General features: G+C 54.0%; 1 protein-coding gene across 2 annotated transcripts; it reads left to right on the top strand.

The window, feature by feature from the left end:
• On the top strand, nt 1–10,336 carry CASQ1 (calsequestrin 1 (fast-twitch, skeletal muscle)). Of its 2 annotated transcripts, none has more exons than XM_014547488.1 (12): nt 1–543; nt 2,454–2,538; nt 3,313–3,413; nt 3,747–3,858; nt 4,158–4,231; nt 4,540–4,670; nt 5,973–6,018; nt 6,641–6,695; nt 6,882–6,982; nt 8,306–8,380; nt 9,702–9,900; nt 9,987–10,336. In XM_014547488.1, exons 1-11 carry the CDS (start codon nt 265–267, stop codon nt 9,864–9,866), a joined length of 1,224 nt encoding a protein of 407 aa, XP_014402974.1. In that variant the 5' UTR covers nt 1–264; the 3' UTR covers nt 9,867–9,900; nt 9,987–10,336. The 2 variants fall into 2 exon arrangements, with proteins under 2 accessions (XP_014402974.1, XP_014402970.1); XM_014547484.1 differs by having other exon boundaries at nt 2–543; nt 9,702–9,896; nt 9,983–10,336.
• The last annotated feature ends 3,238 nt before the right edge of the window (nt 10,337–13,574 follow it).

Here is a 13,574-nt window from a genome sequence, read left to right as displayed (position 1 = left end):
GGTGGGGCTGAGGGGTGCCAATCTCAGGGGCAGCTCGGGTTCCCTCCCCGCCCCCTGCTCTTAGTCCTCCTCCTGACCCTTTTTCTCTTGGCTCTGTTGACAGTGTCTCCAGGACCCAGCAGTGTCCTCTGTCCGCTGCCCTAGGCCCTTCCCCACCCCACCCTCACTGTGAGCCCCCAGCTCAGGAGTCAGGACCCAGGGCCCCTCCCTCCCCAGCGAACCTCTTCTGGACCAGCAGAGTCGACCCGAGATCTCACTACCTCCATGCGCGCCGCTGTCAGGATGGGGGCCAGAGCTGTGCCGGGCCTGCAGCTGGCACTGCTGCTGCTGCTGGTGCTAGGGACACCCGAGTCCGGGGTGCGGGGGCAGGACGGGCTGGACTTCCCCGAGTACGATGGCGTGGACCGTGTGGTCAATGTCAACGCAAAGAACTACAAGAACGTGTTCAAGAAGTACGAGGTGCTCGCGCTGCTCTACCACGAGCCCCCGGAGGACGACAAGGCCTCACAGAGGCAATTCGAGATGGAGGAGCTGATCCTGGAGGTGAGTGCGGGGGGCTGCAGGCCCAGCCCCTGTGTGCAGCCCCCCGACCCCCATCCTACCACCCCATGCAGGCCTTTGAGGGTGACAATGGGGCAGGACCCCTGTCTTGACCAATAGGACCCAAGGGGCATGTGGCCTCAGCCGAAGGAGAAAGAGACTTGGGGACCAAAAGTACCACTGGAGTCAGCGGTCTGGGGGTGGGGTGGGGGAGGGGAGGTAGACTGCGAGGAACATCTCCTCCACGCTATAGGAGGCTGGTAGTACCAGGTTTGGCTAGGACGGGGGTGTCCTCAGAAGGGGGGCAAAAAAGAAAAAGGGAGGTTCTCCAGGGGAAGGGGGGACATGCCCCTCTGTGTACACTTTAGGAGCAGCACCCCAAAGAGGGCTAAACTGAGTATAAATGTCACTGTTACTAACATCTTGGAAGTCATTTACTTCATGGCTAACGGTGTACCAGAGCCCAGCAGGCCTCCACATGCCTCAGTCCCCTGCTCTGCCTGCTCTGCCTCCGCTCCCTTGCTCCCCACCTGCCCCTATTGGATCAAGCAGGCTATTCTGGTGGGAAAATTCTTGTGACTGGAAGGAGGCTTCAGAGTGCCTTCCCCAGCTTCTCTCTGTGGGAAGACTCTCCTCACCCCCAAGCTGACCTCGGGCTCAGAGGAGAGAAGGGCTCTTCTACAGGAAAAACACCTGCGCCTGGAGATGACTGGCGATGCAGTCCACATCCCTCCGGGGCCGGCATGTGAGCGCTCCTCGTCCCGGCCTCAGCAGCCCCTTCTCTCTCCTGGCTGGACAGACAGGCCCCGCTTACCCAGGGCTTGGAGTATTTCAGGGCGAGATACCAGGACCGCGGGCTCTCATGTCTGTGTGCCCCTGCCAGGCTGGAACCTGCCATCTGAGTAATGAGCTGAGTATTTTTATCCTGAGGGCTCAGCATCCGTGGCCCTGCACCTGCCAGCTGCCGCCCTTCCTGTCCCCCTGGGACTCCAGGAGGCTGTGTGAGGTGGGGTTGAGCCGAAAGCCACACCCAAGGCAGAGCGCACCAGGCTGAGAGTCTAGCCGGCAGGCCGAGGGGCGGCGACCTGGGGAGTGAGAGTGAAGGGGAACGTTCACCTGGATGAGGGGCGCCCAGCCGTGTCTCCTCTGGCTCTGGCTCTCTCCCTCTGAGGTGACAAGTGCTGGTCCCAGTGACCTCTACTTTCAGGCGTTCCCCGCTCATCAGCAATGTGACCAGCCCACCCCAGCCCACTACCCTCCTGCTCTCCAAAATTCTCCCCATCGAGGGTCACCTGTGAGAATCCCAGGGATGTTGCCCCCCTTGGGCATGGCCTTTGGTGAGGATGGATGTGTGAGCTCAGCCCTGAGCGAGGGAAGGGCCTCAGTCTCTTAAAGCCAGATTCCTCCGCATTCCTGAGGAAGCAGGCGCATCACGCTTAGCGCTTTGAAGTTCAACGTAATAAGCTCATGGCAGCCCTAGCTGGTTTGGCTCAGTGGATACAGCATCGGCCTGTGAACTGAAGGGCCCCAGGTTCGATTCCAGTCAAGGGCACATGCCCAGGTTTGTGGCTCAATCCTCAATAGGGGACGTGCAAGAGGCAGCCAATCAATAATTCTTTCTCATCATTGATGTTTCTCTCTCTCCCTCTCCCTTCCTCTCTGAAATCAATAAAAATATATTTTTTTAAAAAATAAGCTCATTGCAAGCGAGCAGTAGATGTTTAGGCATTTACTGAGCGAAGGAACATAAGGGTGGGGTTGTAGGAAAGGTGGGGGTTTTCTGGATCCTTACACAGCGTCAAGGTCAACTCTTCAACTGCATGCACCCCAAATGGCCCACTTGGAAGCATGCGGTGGGGAATAGGGGTTACTATGAACTCCAGGGGCTGACTTTAACCTCACCCTCCCTGCAGTTAGCAGCCCAAGTCCTAGAAGACAAGGGTGTTGGCTTCGGGATGGTGGACTCTGAGAAGGACACAGCTGTAGCCAAGAAACTAGGTAAGGGCGGGGTGGGAGCGCAAGGAGGGGAAGGTGGCCTGGAGACTGGACAGGCAGCCCTGGTCCGGGCTAGGAACTCCACCCTGCTATTCTGAATGGAGAAAATACTGACATTAGAAGGGTTATGGCCAAGGGTCCTGGCCTCTTTTATTCCTTACAGAGACCCCTGCTCAAGTCTCAGAAAGAGGTGGACACGGCCTTCTTCATGTTTTTCAGATAACTAAAACACAGGACCAGGTGCTGGAGGAAGGGGAGTCAGGGAACTCAGGTGGGGCTGGAGAGGCCTCAGTAAACGCCTCTTCCCACCCCTCCCGCTCCGGAGCCCTGGATAGGTGTTACAACACCGGCCACCAGGGGGCAACACAGGCCTGAGACTGGCCGTCAGACATGGATGGGGGTGGGGGAGTCAGTGATTAAGTCTTCGAGTCAGTAACAGCAGAGGTTAAAGGACTGAACTGGCAGCTGGCCACTGGAGTCCTCAGGGGAGGTCACATGAAGATCTCTCTTTAGTATGACAAACAGAGAAAGAGAAATCTTTCTACCTCCTCCCCTAACACCCCCACCTGATTTCAGCTTCTCCCTGGAGAGCCCCTTGAACCAGGGCGTAGACCCCAGGGGTGTAGGGCTAAGGGGCAGAGGAGGTGAGCGAGGCTGGGGAAGGGGAGGGGAGGTGGTGGGGTCCAGTGGGATTAGAGAACGGGCTCTGGCCCTGACTTTGGACTCTGGGGTCTGTGGGAAGGTTGGGGTCACGCTCTTCTCTGGCCCACTCCCTAGGACTAACCGAAGAGGACAGTATCTATGTGTTCAAGGGAGATGAAGTCATTGAATATGACGGCGAACTCTCTGCTGACACCCTGGTGGAGTTTCTGCTTGATGTGAGGATTCATGACCCTGGACCTAATGTCCTTGCTTTAAGACTTTGTGCCTATCCTTAACCAAACCCAACCGTATACATGCATGCACGCGCACACACACACACACACACACATACACCCCAGTGAGCACCTTCCTCCTGTTCCCAGCCCTCTTCTCCTCATCTCATTCCTCTCCCACCAGTGAGGACGGAAACGGCACACACACACACACACACACACACAGACCAATGAGCACCTTCCTCCTGTTCCCAGCCCTCTCTCCTCATCCTCATTCCTCTCCCACCAGTGAGGACGGAAACTCACTCTCTTCCTTCAATGTCCCTGCTCTTCCAGGTCCTAGAGGACCCTGTGGAATTCATTAAGGGTGAACGAGAGCTGCAGGCATTTGAGAACATCGAAGATGACAACAAACTCATCGGCTACTTCAAGAGCAAGGACTCAGAGCGTGGGTAACCCTCCGACTCCACGGTTCTCCTCCCTGGACTTCCCGCTCCCCCACACTTAACCCACTTCACGGCCCCTCTATCTCCTAACTCCTCGCCACAGTCAGCTCCATCACCTGCCCTGATCTCCGGCACTCTGGTGGTTCCCAGAGGGGCACCTCCAGCCTTCCACCTCCCCCATCACATGCTTTAGTCACTCTCAGAGAGTTAGAGAGGGGGGTCTCAGAACTAGGGGAGACAGACGGGAGAGGGCACCTTGCACAGCCTGCTCTCCCAGAGACTGACTCTGCGTCCCCTCCAGATTACAAGGCTTTTGAGGACGCCGCAGAGGAGTTCCATCCGTACATCCCCTTCTTCGCCACCTTCGACAGCAAGGTACTCCACCCCAGAACATATTGGGTCTCCCTCGTCCTCCTCAGCAGCCCTCCAATCCCTCTCCCAGAATCTATGGGGGCCTATTCCCTCCCTGCACACCACACTCCCACCTCTACCTCGGGGCTCCCCCACCCCAAAGATTTTAGATGATCTAACCCAGTCCTCTCATGTCCAATCAAAGCCCAGAGAAGTGAAGACACTTGTCCAATGTCACAATGGCAGTCTGACTCCCTTCCTCTTCCCTGCTCCCCCATCACACTGCTTCTCACCATAACCCTGCATCCCCTGCTCCACCCCCACCCCCAAAGGTGGCAAAGAAGCTGACCCTGAAGATGAATGAGGTTGACTTCTATGAAGCCTTTATGGACGAGCCTGTGACAATCCCAGACAAGCCCAACAGCAAAGAGGAGATTGTTAGCTTTGTGGAGGAGCACAAGAGGTAGGGCAGGGGCAGAGCCCTGAGCAGGCGAGAGCACCTGCCTGTGACATGGGCGGGGGCGGGGGGGGGGGGTCTCAGAGAACCAGGAGGCTTCTCTCACCTTGCGGTAACCCACTTCTCGATGCCAGTGCTCAAGATACGCTGACTCTTTTCCACAATCTTTTGCACCCTAACCAGCCCTGAGCCCTCACGCGTAGAAGGTTCTCCATAAATGTGTACTGTGGGTTGTGATGAGTGTTGAGTGCCTGGGGTCTGCCAGGAACTGAGAGGTGCTTTCTATCTGTATTCTTCTATTTAATCCTTTTAACACCCTCAAGTAAAGAGGTTCCACAGGCAACAAGTGTCAGAACTGAATTCCAACCCAGACCTGGCCTGTGCTCTTTCTCATACATTACCCTGTACCAGTCGTACTCAACAGGGTGGAGGGACTGGCGAGGTAGGGGGAGGCTTTTGCTCTCCAGGGGAGATTTGGCAGTGTCTGGAGAGAGTGGTTGGTTGGGGGCAATGCTGTTGGTATTTAGTGGGTAGAGGCCAGGGATGTTGCTAACCATCCTGCAGTGCACAGAACAGACCCCACAACAAAGAGTTACCTGGCCCCAGATGTCAATAGTGAGAAACCCTGCCCTACACTCAGACATCGCTCTCTTCTTTCATAGAACTTCACAGCTGGACATACCCTTTCATCGGTGTAAACCGCGCTCACTCTTTCCCTCTAGATCAGGGGTCCTCAAACTACGGCCCGCGGGCCACATGCAAAAACAAATATTGTATTTGTTCCCGTTTTGTTTTTTTACTTCAAAATAAGATATGTGCAGTGTGCACAGGAATTTGTTCACAGTTTTTTTTTTAAAACTATAGTCCGGCCCTCCAACGGTCTGAGGGACAGTGAACTGGCCCCCTGTTTAAAAAGTTTGAGGACCCCTGCTCTAGATTATGGTCCCCTTTATCAGGGTAGAAGTGCGTTTGCTTTAACTCTGTCTACACAGCACCTAGCACAGGGCTCAGAACATCTCAGACACCCAAATTTATTGAATGAATGAGTGAATGAATGAATGAATGAAAAAAATGAATACTCAGATGCTCAGTTCTTACCTTCCTACCAAAAGGCGCTCTTGCAGTCCCCTTGCCCACCCTCCATTCTCCCACCTGTTTAAACCATGCAATGATCTGAGCCTGGTGCCCAGAGCTTAGACTTGGCCAGGTGTCTTTGTTCTGGGCTACAAGCTGCCCGTGCCCTAGGCAAGGCCCACAGGCAGCCTCTGCTATGGGGACTCTCTGGGGGGTGTCCTCTGTCTGTTCTAGATCGACCCTGAGGAAACTGAAGCCTGAGAGTATGTATGAGACCTGGGTGAGTACCCCCAGACAGGGCCAGGCCCTGGGGGAACATAGGTGGGTGCAGAGTCAAGCCCTAGAAACGTCCTCATGCCTCACTTGTAGGAAAGACAATGCGCCAGCAAAGGTTGGGGGTTTTTGTTCTGAAGAACATGTCACCTATAAGTTGATGAAGATGACAAGGTACCCTAGCTGGTTTGACTCAGTGGATAGAGCGTCGGCCTGTGGACTGAAGGGTCCCGTGTTCAATTCTGGTCAAGGGCACATGCCAAGGATGCGGGCTCATTCCCCAGTAGGGGGCGTGCAGGAGGCAGCCAGTAAATGATTCTCTTTTATCATTGATGTTTCTATCTCTTTCTCCCTTCTCCCTTCCTCTCTGAAATCAATAAAAATATATTAAGAAAAAAAAAGATGACAAGGTAGAGCCACAGTTCTGGGGCTGAAGGGTTTGCCAGAGGAGGTATGGGGCCTAGAGCTGAAGGGAGGTGTCACTTGGAAAAGGGTCACCACCCTAAGAAGTCACCTAATCCAGAAGCTGAGTTTCCGTAAAATTCAGGTTCAGGGAAGAGGTAGGGTCTGTTCAGGTCTCTCTGACTTCGGGGAGTACGGCTAAGGCCCCCCTCCTTCCTTCACCGCAGGAGGACGACATGGATGGAATCCACATTGTGGCCTTTGCGGAGGAAGCTGATCCCGGTGAGGGAGGAAGACTGGATGAACTGGGGGGAGACGGGGTGTTTTGGGAGGCATTCCTGGGAGAGTGCAGGTGGCCTGGGCTAGACATGTGGAGGTGTGGGAGGTGAGGAGAGATCCGGGTTCTGTCTTCTGCTTGTCCCTTTTCTCTCCACCCACCTCATGCTTCTCACTTGTGTTCCCTCTAAGACGGCTATGAGTTCTTGGAGACGCTCAAGGCTGTGGCCCAAGACAACACTGAAAACCCTGATCTTAGCATCATCTGGATTGACCCTGATGACTTTCCCCTGGTAAGAGGCACCGCTCAGGCCCGCTGTCCTGTTAGGGTCTAGGCCAGTGGTCGGCAAACTCATTAGTCAACAGAGCCAAATATCAACAGTACAACGATTGAAATTTATTTTGAGAGCCAAATTTTTTAAACTTAAACTATATAGGTAGGTGCATTGTTATTAACTTAATTAGGGTACTCCTAAGGCTTAGGAAGAGCCACACTAAAGGGGCCAAAGAGCTGCATTTGGCTCGCGAGCCGCAGTTTGCCGACCACGGGTCTAGGCTATGGCACGTTCTGAAGGGAATAGGGTACTCCTAAGGCTTAGGAAGAGCCACACTCAAGGGGCCAAAGAGCTGCATTTGGCTTTCGAGCCGCAGTTTGCTGACCATGGGTCTAGGGTAGGCTATGGCACGTTCTGAAGGGAGCTTGTTTCTGAGTTCCCATCCCATCTCCTGGCTGGAGGCCCTGGGAGATGATGCCTGCTGCATGCTCAAGGGCACCGTGGGCATGGAGAGAGCCTGAGAGGGGAGCGGGATGGGAAGTGAACCACATGGGACATCACCCACATGACTCCCAGAGCGGAAGCTGGGCAGAGGTTGGCTCGTTCTAGAGAAAAGGAGAATTTGGGGAGCAAATGGACACATGAACCCTGCACGTGGATGTGCACAATCATAGAATCAAAGGACAGAGGTTCCTGTTTCAGGGGACAGCTTTGTTCCCAGCCTGATCCCCAACACCCAGCATTCATTGTTGAAAACTAACTGAATGAACAAACAGAACTGTGAGGAAATGGGCAGTTACCAGGCAGAACTACCTCAGTTTAGGGATGTGGGAACGGAGGGCGGGGAAGAAGTGACTTGCCCAGAATCACAGGGTCACTCAGTAGCAGACCCAGGATCAAAACAGGGAGGAGTCCAGATGCCTGGCTGGTCCTCCTGATAGAAATCCCTTCGGATTTCTTCCCTTTAACTCAGTGGTTCTCAACCTTCTGGCCCTTTAAATACAGTTCCTCATGTTGTGACCCAACCATAAAATTATTTTCGTTGCTTCTTCATAACTGTAATGTTGCTACTGTTATGAATCATAATGTAAATATCTGATATGCAGGATGGTTTTAGGCAACCCCTGTGAAAGGGTTGTCCGACCGCCAAAGGGGTCGCGACCCACAGGTTGAGAACCGCTGCTTTAACTGCTTAGCTCTACCTATGCCCTCAGGCCCTGCAGCTGGGCCCCTCCTGCTCTGCCTGGGCTCCTAGTGTTCTTTATCCCTGCGCTGACCCTCACACCCTCCTGGACTCATGTGCCCTCGACCCCATTAAGCTGCCCATGTGTCTCTCCACAGCTGGTTCCGTACTGGGAGAAGACGTTTGACATCGACCTGTCAGCCCCACAAATAGGAGTCGTCAATGTTACTGATGTAAGTTTCCGTCATTCACCCCTGGTTGACCCTCAGCTCTGCTTCCCAGAATAGCTGACTCCCCTCGGCTCTGCTGAGGAGGAGCCGAGTCTTCCCAGAAGAAGCAGGCGTGCCCAGCCTCGCCCTAACCCCCCCGAACACCGTCTCCACCTGTTAGAATCGGCTGCTCATCCTTTAAGGCCCAGCTCAAACATCCTCTTCTCCATGAAGTCTTCCCAGATCTCTCACTCAGAATCATTTCTTCCTTAGCGCTCTCAGAGCCCATTGGCATTGAAATCATGACTTTCATGTGACTATTATGTACCATACGTGTCCCTTTCAGGAGACTTTGAGCTTTTTGAGGGCAGAAATCTCATTCGAATATGACAGGTGCTTTGATAATGTTTGTTGAGTTGAACTTAATAAGCCAGTCTTTGCTTTCATATACTTCTCAGTCTAACTAGGGAGGCAGGTATTCCATTCACTACCAGGACAAGTCTGATAAACTCTATAATAAAGATACAAATAAAATGCTAGGAAGGCAAAAAAAATCAAAGTGATTTTTTGCTTGAGAAAATCAAAGAAGCGTTTATTTTTTATATTTTTATTAATTTCAGAGAGGAAAGGAGAGGGAAGTAGAAACATTAATGATGAGAATCATTGATCGGCTGCCTCCTGCACACCCCCCACTGAGGACCGAGCCCACAATCAGGGCATGTGACCTGACCAGGAATTGAACTTGTGACCTTCTGGTTCATAGGTTGATGCTCAACCACTAAGCCACACTGGTCAGGCAGAGAAGGGTTTAAAAGGAGTGTGGCATTCAAAGTGGAGACTGCACAATATAGAGGAGTTCTACAAGTGAAAATTATGAGAAATCACTTCCAAACGAATGGAAAAGTTAGTACAAAAGGTCAAAAGTAGGAAAATGAATATTAGGATCAGGAAAAGGCAAGTCATTTTTTGTGGCTGGAGAGTCTAGAGGTCTCTGAGGATGGTGCTGGGAAAGCAGGTTGTAAAAAGCCTTGAATGCTGAAGTTTCTGTCTTTACTCTTTAGGCCATGGAGAGCCACCAGTGGTTCTGCATCAAGGGCAGGATAGAGAGGTCTGTTTTAGGAGCTCAGCATGGCAGAAAGACTGCAGGGAGAAAACCTATTTGCCCATCCAGCCGTTCTTTCTACTCCTACGGTCACTGTTCTAACCTAGACCTTCTCCCCTGGCCCCTGACATGAAGGGAGGGGACAGAGGACTCAGGGAAGGATGTGCCGAGACCATCGAGTGGGAGGACAGGTCCAGAGCACTGAGTCGGGCTTAGCTCAGTCCTGTCTGTGCTGTGTCCTAGGCGGACAGCATATGGATGGAGATGGACGATGAGGAGGACCTGCCTTCCGCTGAGGAGCTGGAGGACTGGCTAGAGGATGTGCTGGAGGGCGAGATCAACACAGAGGATGATGATGACGACGATGATGATGATGATGATGATGATGATGACGATGATGATGACTAGTTGCTATGGCAACCATCTCCGTGCCCCACCTGCTCTCCTCAGGCTCCCTCCCGCCTTCCCTGAAGTCCTCCAGGGATACTAGGTCATTTTCTGCTATCGGGCCCCTGGGGCCTATATGCTGTGTGCTGAGACCCTGGTCCCCCTCACCTGATGAGGAGAGGAGCTACCTTTCCCTACACAACAGCCCAGCTATCTCATCTGACTTCTGTGTCCTGTCCCACAATGTCCTATATCTATTATGTTCCTTCCATTACTCCCTAAACTCTTCCTTGTGATTTTCCTCTTGTCATATCTCTGGGCCCCCCTCTCTCCTCTGTTCCCCCCACCTGTGCTTCCCCCACTTTCTCAAATCCTATATCCTTGGCCAAGAGGAAGGGAGGGCCCTGTGATTGGGGCTGAATCTCAGCAATCTTTTGTTAATGAATTTGGGTCAAACAGGAGGCCTCAATAAAGGATCTGGGGCAGCTGAACAAGTGTCTGCCGGTGAGGTCTCACCCCGATGGCAGGAGGGAGCCAGCCAGACAGGGCGCGGGGTGCGTTAGGTGTGGGTGCCTTTTGAGAGGTGGTGATGCGGAGTGGGGGGGAGGGGCTCCCTTCAGGCAGTTAAATCAGACGCGTGGATGTTTATCTGCTGCAAGTCAACAAGCCCTTTCTGAGCACATGGTGTTTGTCCGGCACCGCTGTGAGGCTCGGGGAGAACAGAGCGTGCCCGCCTGTCCCCGCGCTCGAGCTGATTAACCTCACTGGGAAGGCAAGACAAGCACACGGAAAACAGTTGGAGCAAAACACAAAGCAACCTGCAATTAAGTGATTCTGTTTTGCTCGATAGCACCCTCCCTGCCGCTCTTATTTGAACGCCAAGACTGAGTGCGAACAACCCTTCCCTGGCGAGGCCCTTCCAGAGGTGGCCCTCCCGCAGGTCCCTCCTCCCAGTTCCCTGCACCTCTATTCTAGCACGTTCCAGCCTAGCTCTTCATTCACATGTCTGTCTGCCCCCACTAGACTGTGTGCCCCTTGAAGGCAGGAGCCCAGGCCTTTTCTGTGTCCACAGGGCCTGGCACTCAAAAAATTGTGGTGAGACGGCACAGCCATGGCATACTCAGCCCCAGGGCGCCTTATGTGCCATGCCAGCTCAGCCTGGTTCAGTGACCCTGAGTTGGGGAGGTGAAAGGATTAAGAAAAGACAGACAAGAGAATGAAAGCTGGGTCTCAGTGGGACGCTGCCTCTCTGATGGACAGCGCCGACACCCACCAGCCGTGTTATTTTATAATAGCAGATGCCACGAGGCAAAGTAGGGGTGTGATCAAGATGTTTACAACATTCTCGTGGGTTTCACTCCTACTCAACTACATGCACCTGAACTCAACCAAGCCCACATCACTCAGGCATGTGGGGCCACGTGTTTGGACCATAGGTTCAAGCTTACAACGATAGCTGTTGGCTATAATTGTGCTGGGAGGGCTCTGCCCTCCAAGCTGGGACTTGCACGTGGCAATGAGAGGACTGTGCCCTCTCCTCAGTCCAAGGCTTGAACCTGTCCAAACACTGTAGCCGCGCCCCACAAAAAGTAGTCCCTAATAAATGTTGGTTGAAAGAAGGAACAAACAAATAGAATGGGCTCAGAAGAGAGAGATCAGAGTGGGCTTCGATGGCTTCATAAAGGAAGGGAATCGTTTTCTGGGCCTTGAATAAAGAGTGGGATTGGATTAGGGGCAAAGGAGTTGGGAGGGGATGTTTCAGCCAGTGGAAAGGTCAGAAGCACCAGAAGGATGTGAGTGTCCTTTTGGGGAGACAGAGGAGACCAGAAAGACAACAAGAGAAGCCTAAGTGGTGGCTGCGACCTGGAGTGGGCGTGATGGACCTGGACTGCCGAGGTGTTTGGATTTAATCCTGTGACCTGGGAGGAAGGGGACCAGGGAGGGGAGATGAGGGACAGACCAGAGGCTGGGAGCCCAACTCTGAGGGTCAGAGACTGTTATCATAACGGGCTGGCGCTGGGAGAACGTGCACCCGAGTGGTGGCCATGGGAATGGAGAGGAGACGCTGAGTTTTGTGCACTGAGGACCCCCCAGACCCGGGCTGGCAGGAGTTCCCGGCAGGAAGGAGTCACATTGTCTCCAGCACAGCCCAGGCTGGGGTGCCTGTCTGTAAAGGAGTCAGGGGTGGGGGGCGGGGGAGCCCAAGCAACTGAACAAGCCCATAACTAACAGACAGTTCTCATGGATCAGGGATAAGGGTGTTGCTGGGAGACTGACTTTCTGAGTAGGGAAGAATGAGACCTGAGGTTAGAAAAGGTCTCCCCCTCCACAGACTAATCCAGAAAGTGCTCCTGGGGAAGGTGGCAGAAGTAGAGAGTAAAAACCACGCATTCATCCAACTTGTGCCCACTTAATAGCTGTTTAATACATAGTGGGGGTACGGGGCCAACACATTAAAATCATGGAGCCCACTGCTTAGCACAGCTCCCATTTTAAGCCCCCATCGGTGCCAGTCCCTAGAGACAGACAATTTCTAAATCACGAGAGCTCTGTGGATAGGCCCCAGTGTCCCCATCCTGCCAGCAGGGATGCCAGGGAGGCTCAGAGGCATAACCTGCCTGAGGAAGGGGCAGAGGCAGCGTGCAGCCCTGGTCTCTGTACCTGCTTGTGTCTGGAAGACCTGGAACTTCCTCTAATGCAGAGAAACCATTTAGCTTCTTTGAGTCTCAAACATGCGTCAACGAAATCGTTTTGGCCCCACCACACAGAACAAATGAGATACAGACCAAGGCAAATTAAGAAGGTGTTACCATCGAAGGGGCAGCACAGGGCACACTGGGGGGCAGGGCGCAGAGCGAGAGAAGGGCTGGGAAGCCCGACGCGATGCCGCAGGAGCCTGCGCCTCTTCCGGGGGGAGTTTGGGCTTCAGAAAGGACTCCCCGTGGCTTCCGGCGGGGTCTCTGCCAGGTGGAAGCTGAGGGGAGGCCAGGGCCCTCCCAGAGGCCGCCCAGACAGGAATGGGCCAGACCTCTCCGCAGGGCCAGACCCCGCCAGAGCTGAGCCCAGTCTTCAGGCTGGAGATGGGGGTGAACACAGATGCTTCCCCACTTCTTCCTTCCTCCTTTCAGTCTGGCTGAGGGTCCGGGAGGAAAGTCCCTGGGGTGGAAGGGAAGTGAGAGCCGCCTGGGGGCCTGGGCAGAGGGCGGCTAGGAGCTGAGCCGCCTGTGGCTTTGCAAGTTGTCTATATTTGCATGCTGAGCTCAGTGCTGCTTTTTCTCCTTAGAAAATAAAATGACATCATGGTGGGGGAAGCCGTGGGGTGGCATATTTGGGAAAGGTAAAACAACAAAAACACACCCAGGCGGGCTGGCTGGCTTCATCTTGGAGGGAGATCTGTGGCCGCAGGGCCAGTGAAGGAGGCCCCAGAATTGCTCCTGGTCCCCACCCTCTGCCTCCAACGTGGGTAGTCGGGCGGTCATTACCCACGACCCAGAGGTGGGGGTAGAGGTTTTTCCAAATCCCAAGTCAGGCCGCTAAGAGGACCCCGAGCCAAAGGCCTTCGGACCCCCCCTCCACTGACTCACTCGGTGCCCCAGGGCCCCGGCCGCGGTAGTCACGCAAGGTCGTCGGGGAGAAGGGTGGCCCCGAGGGACAGGACTGAACCTGAGAATTGGGGGTTGAGATTGGGGAGGAGGCAGCTCCCCCTCCCCGGAGGCTGCAGAGCCCCAG

The sequence above is a fragment of the Myotis brandtii genome, unplaced genomic scaffold (assembly GCF_000412655.1).
Source record: "Myotis brandtii unplaced genomic scaffold, ASM41265v1 scaffold1120, whole genome shotgun sequence".
Taxonomy (NCBI): domain Eukaryota; kingdom Metazoa; phylum Chordata; class Mammalia; order Chiroptera; family Vespertilionidae; genus Myotis; species Myotis brandtii.
Note: the sequence above shows the minus strand (reverse complement) of the source record. Positions and strands in the feature narration are given on the sequence as shown.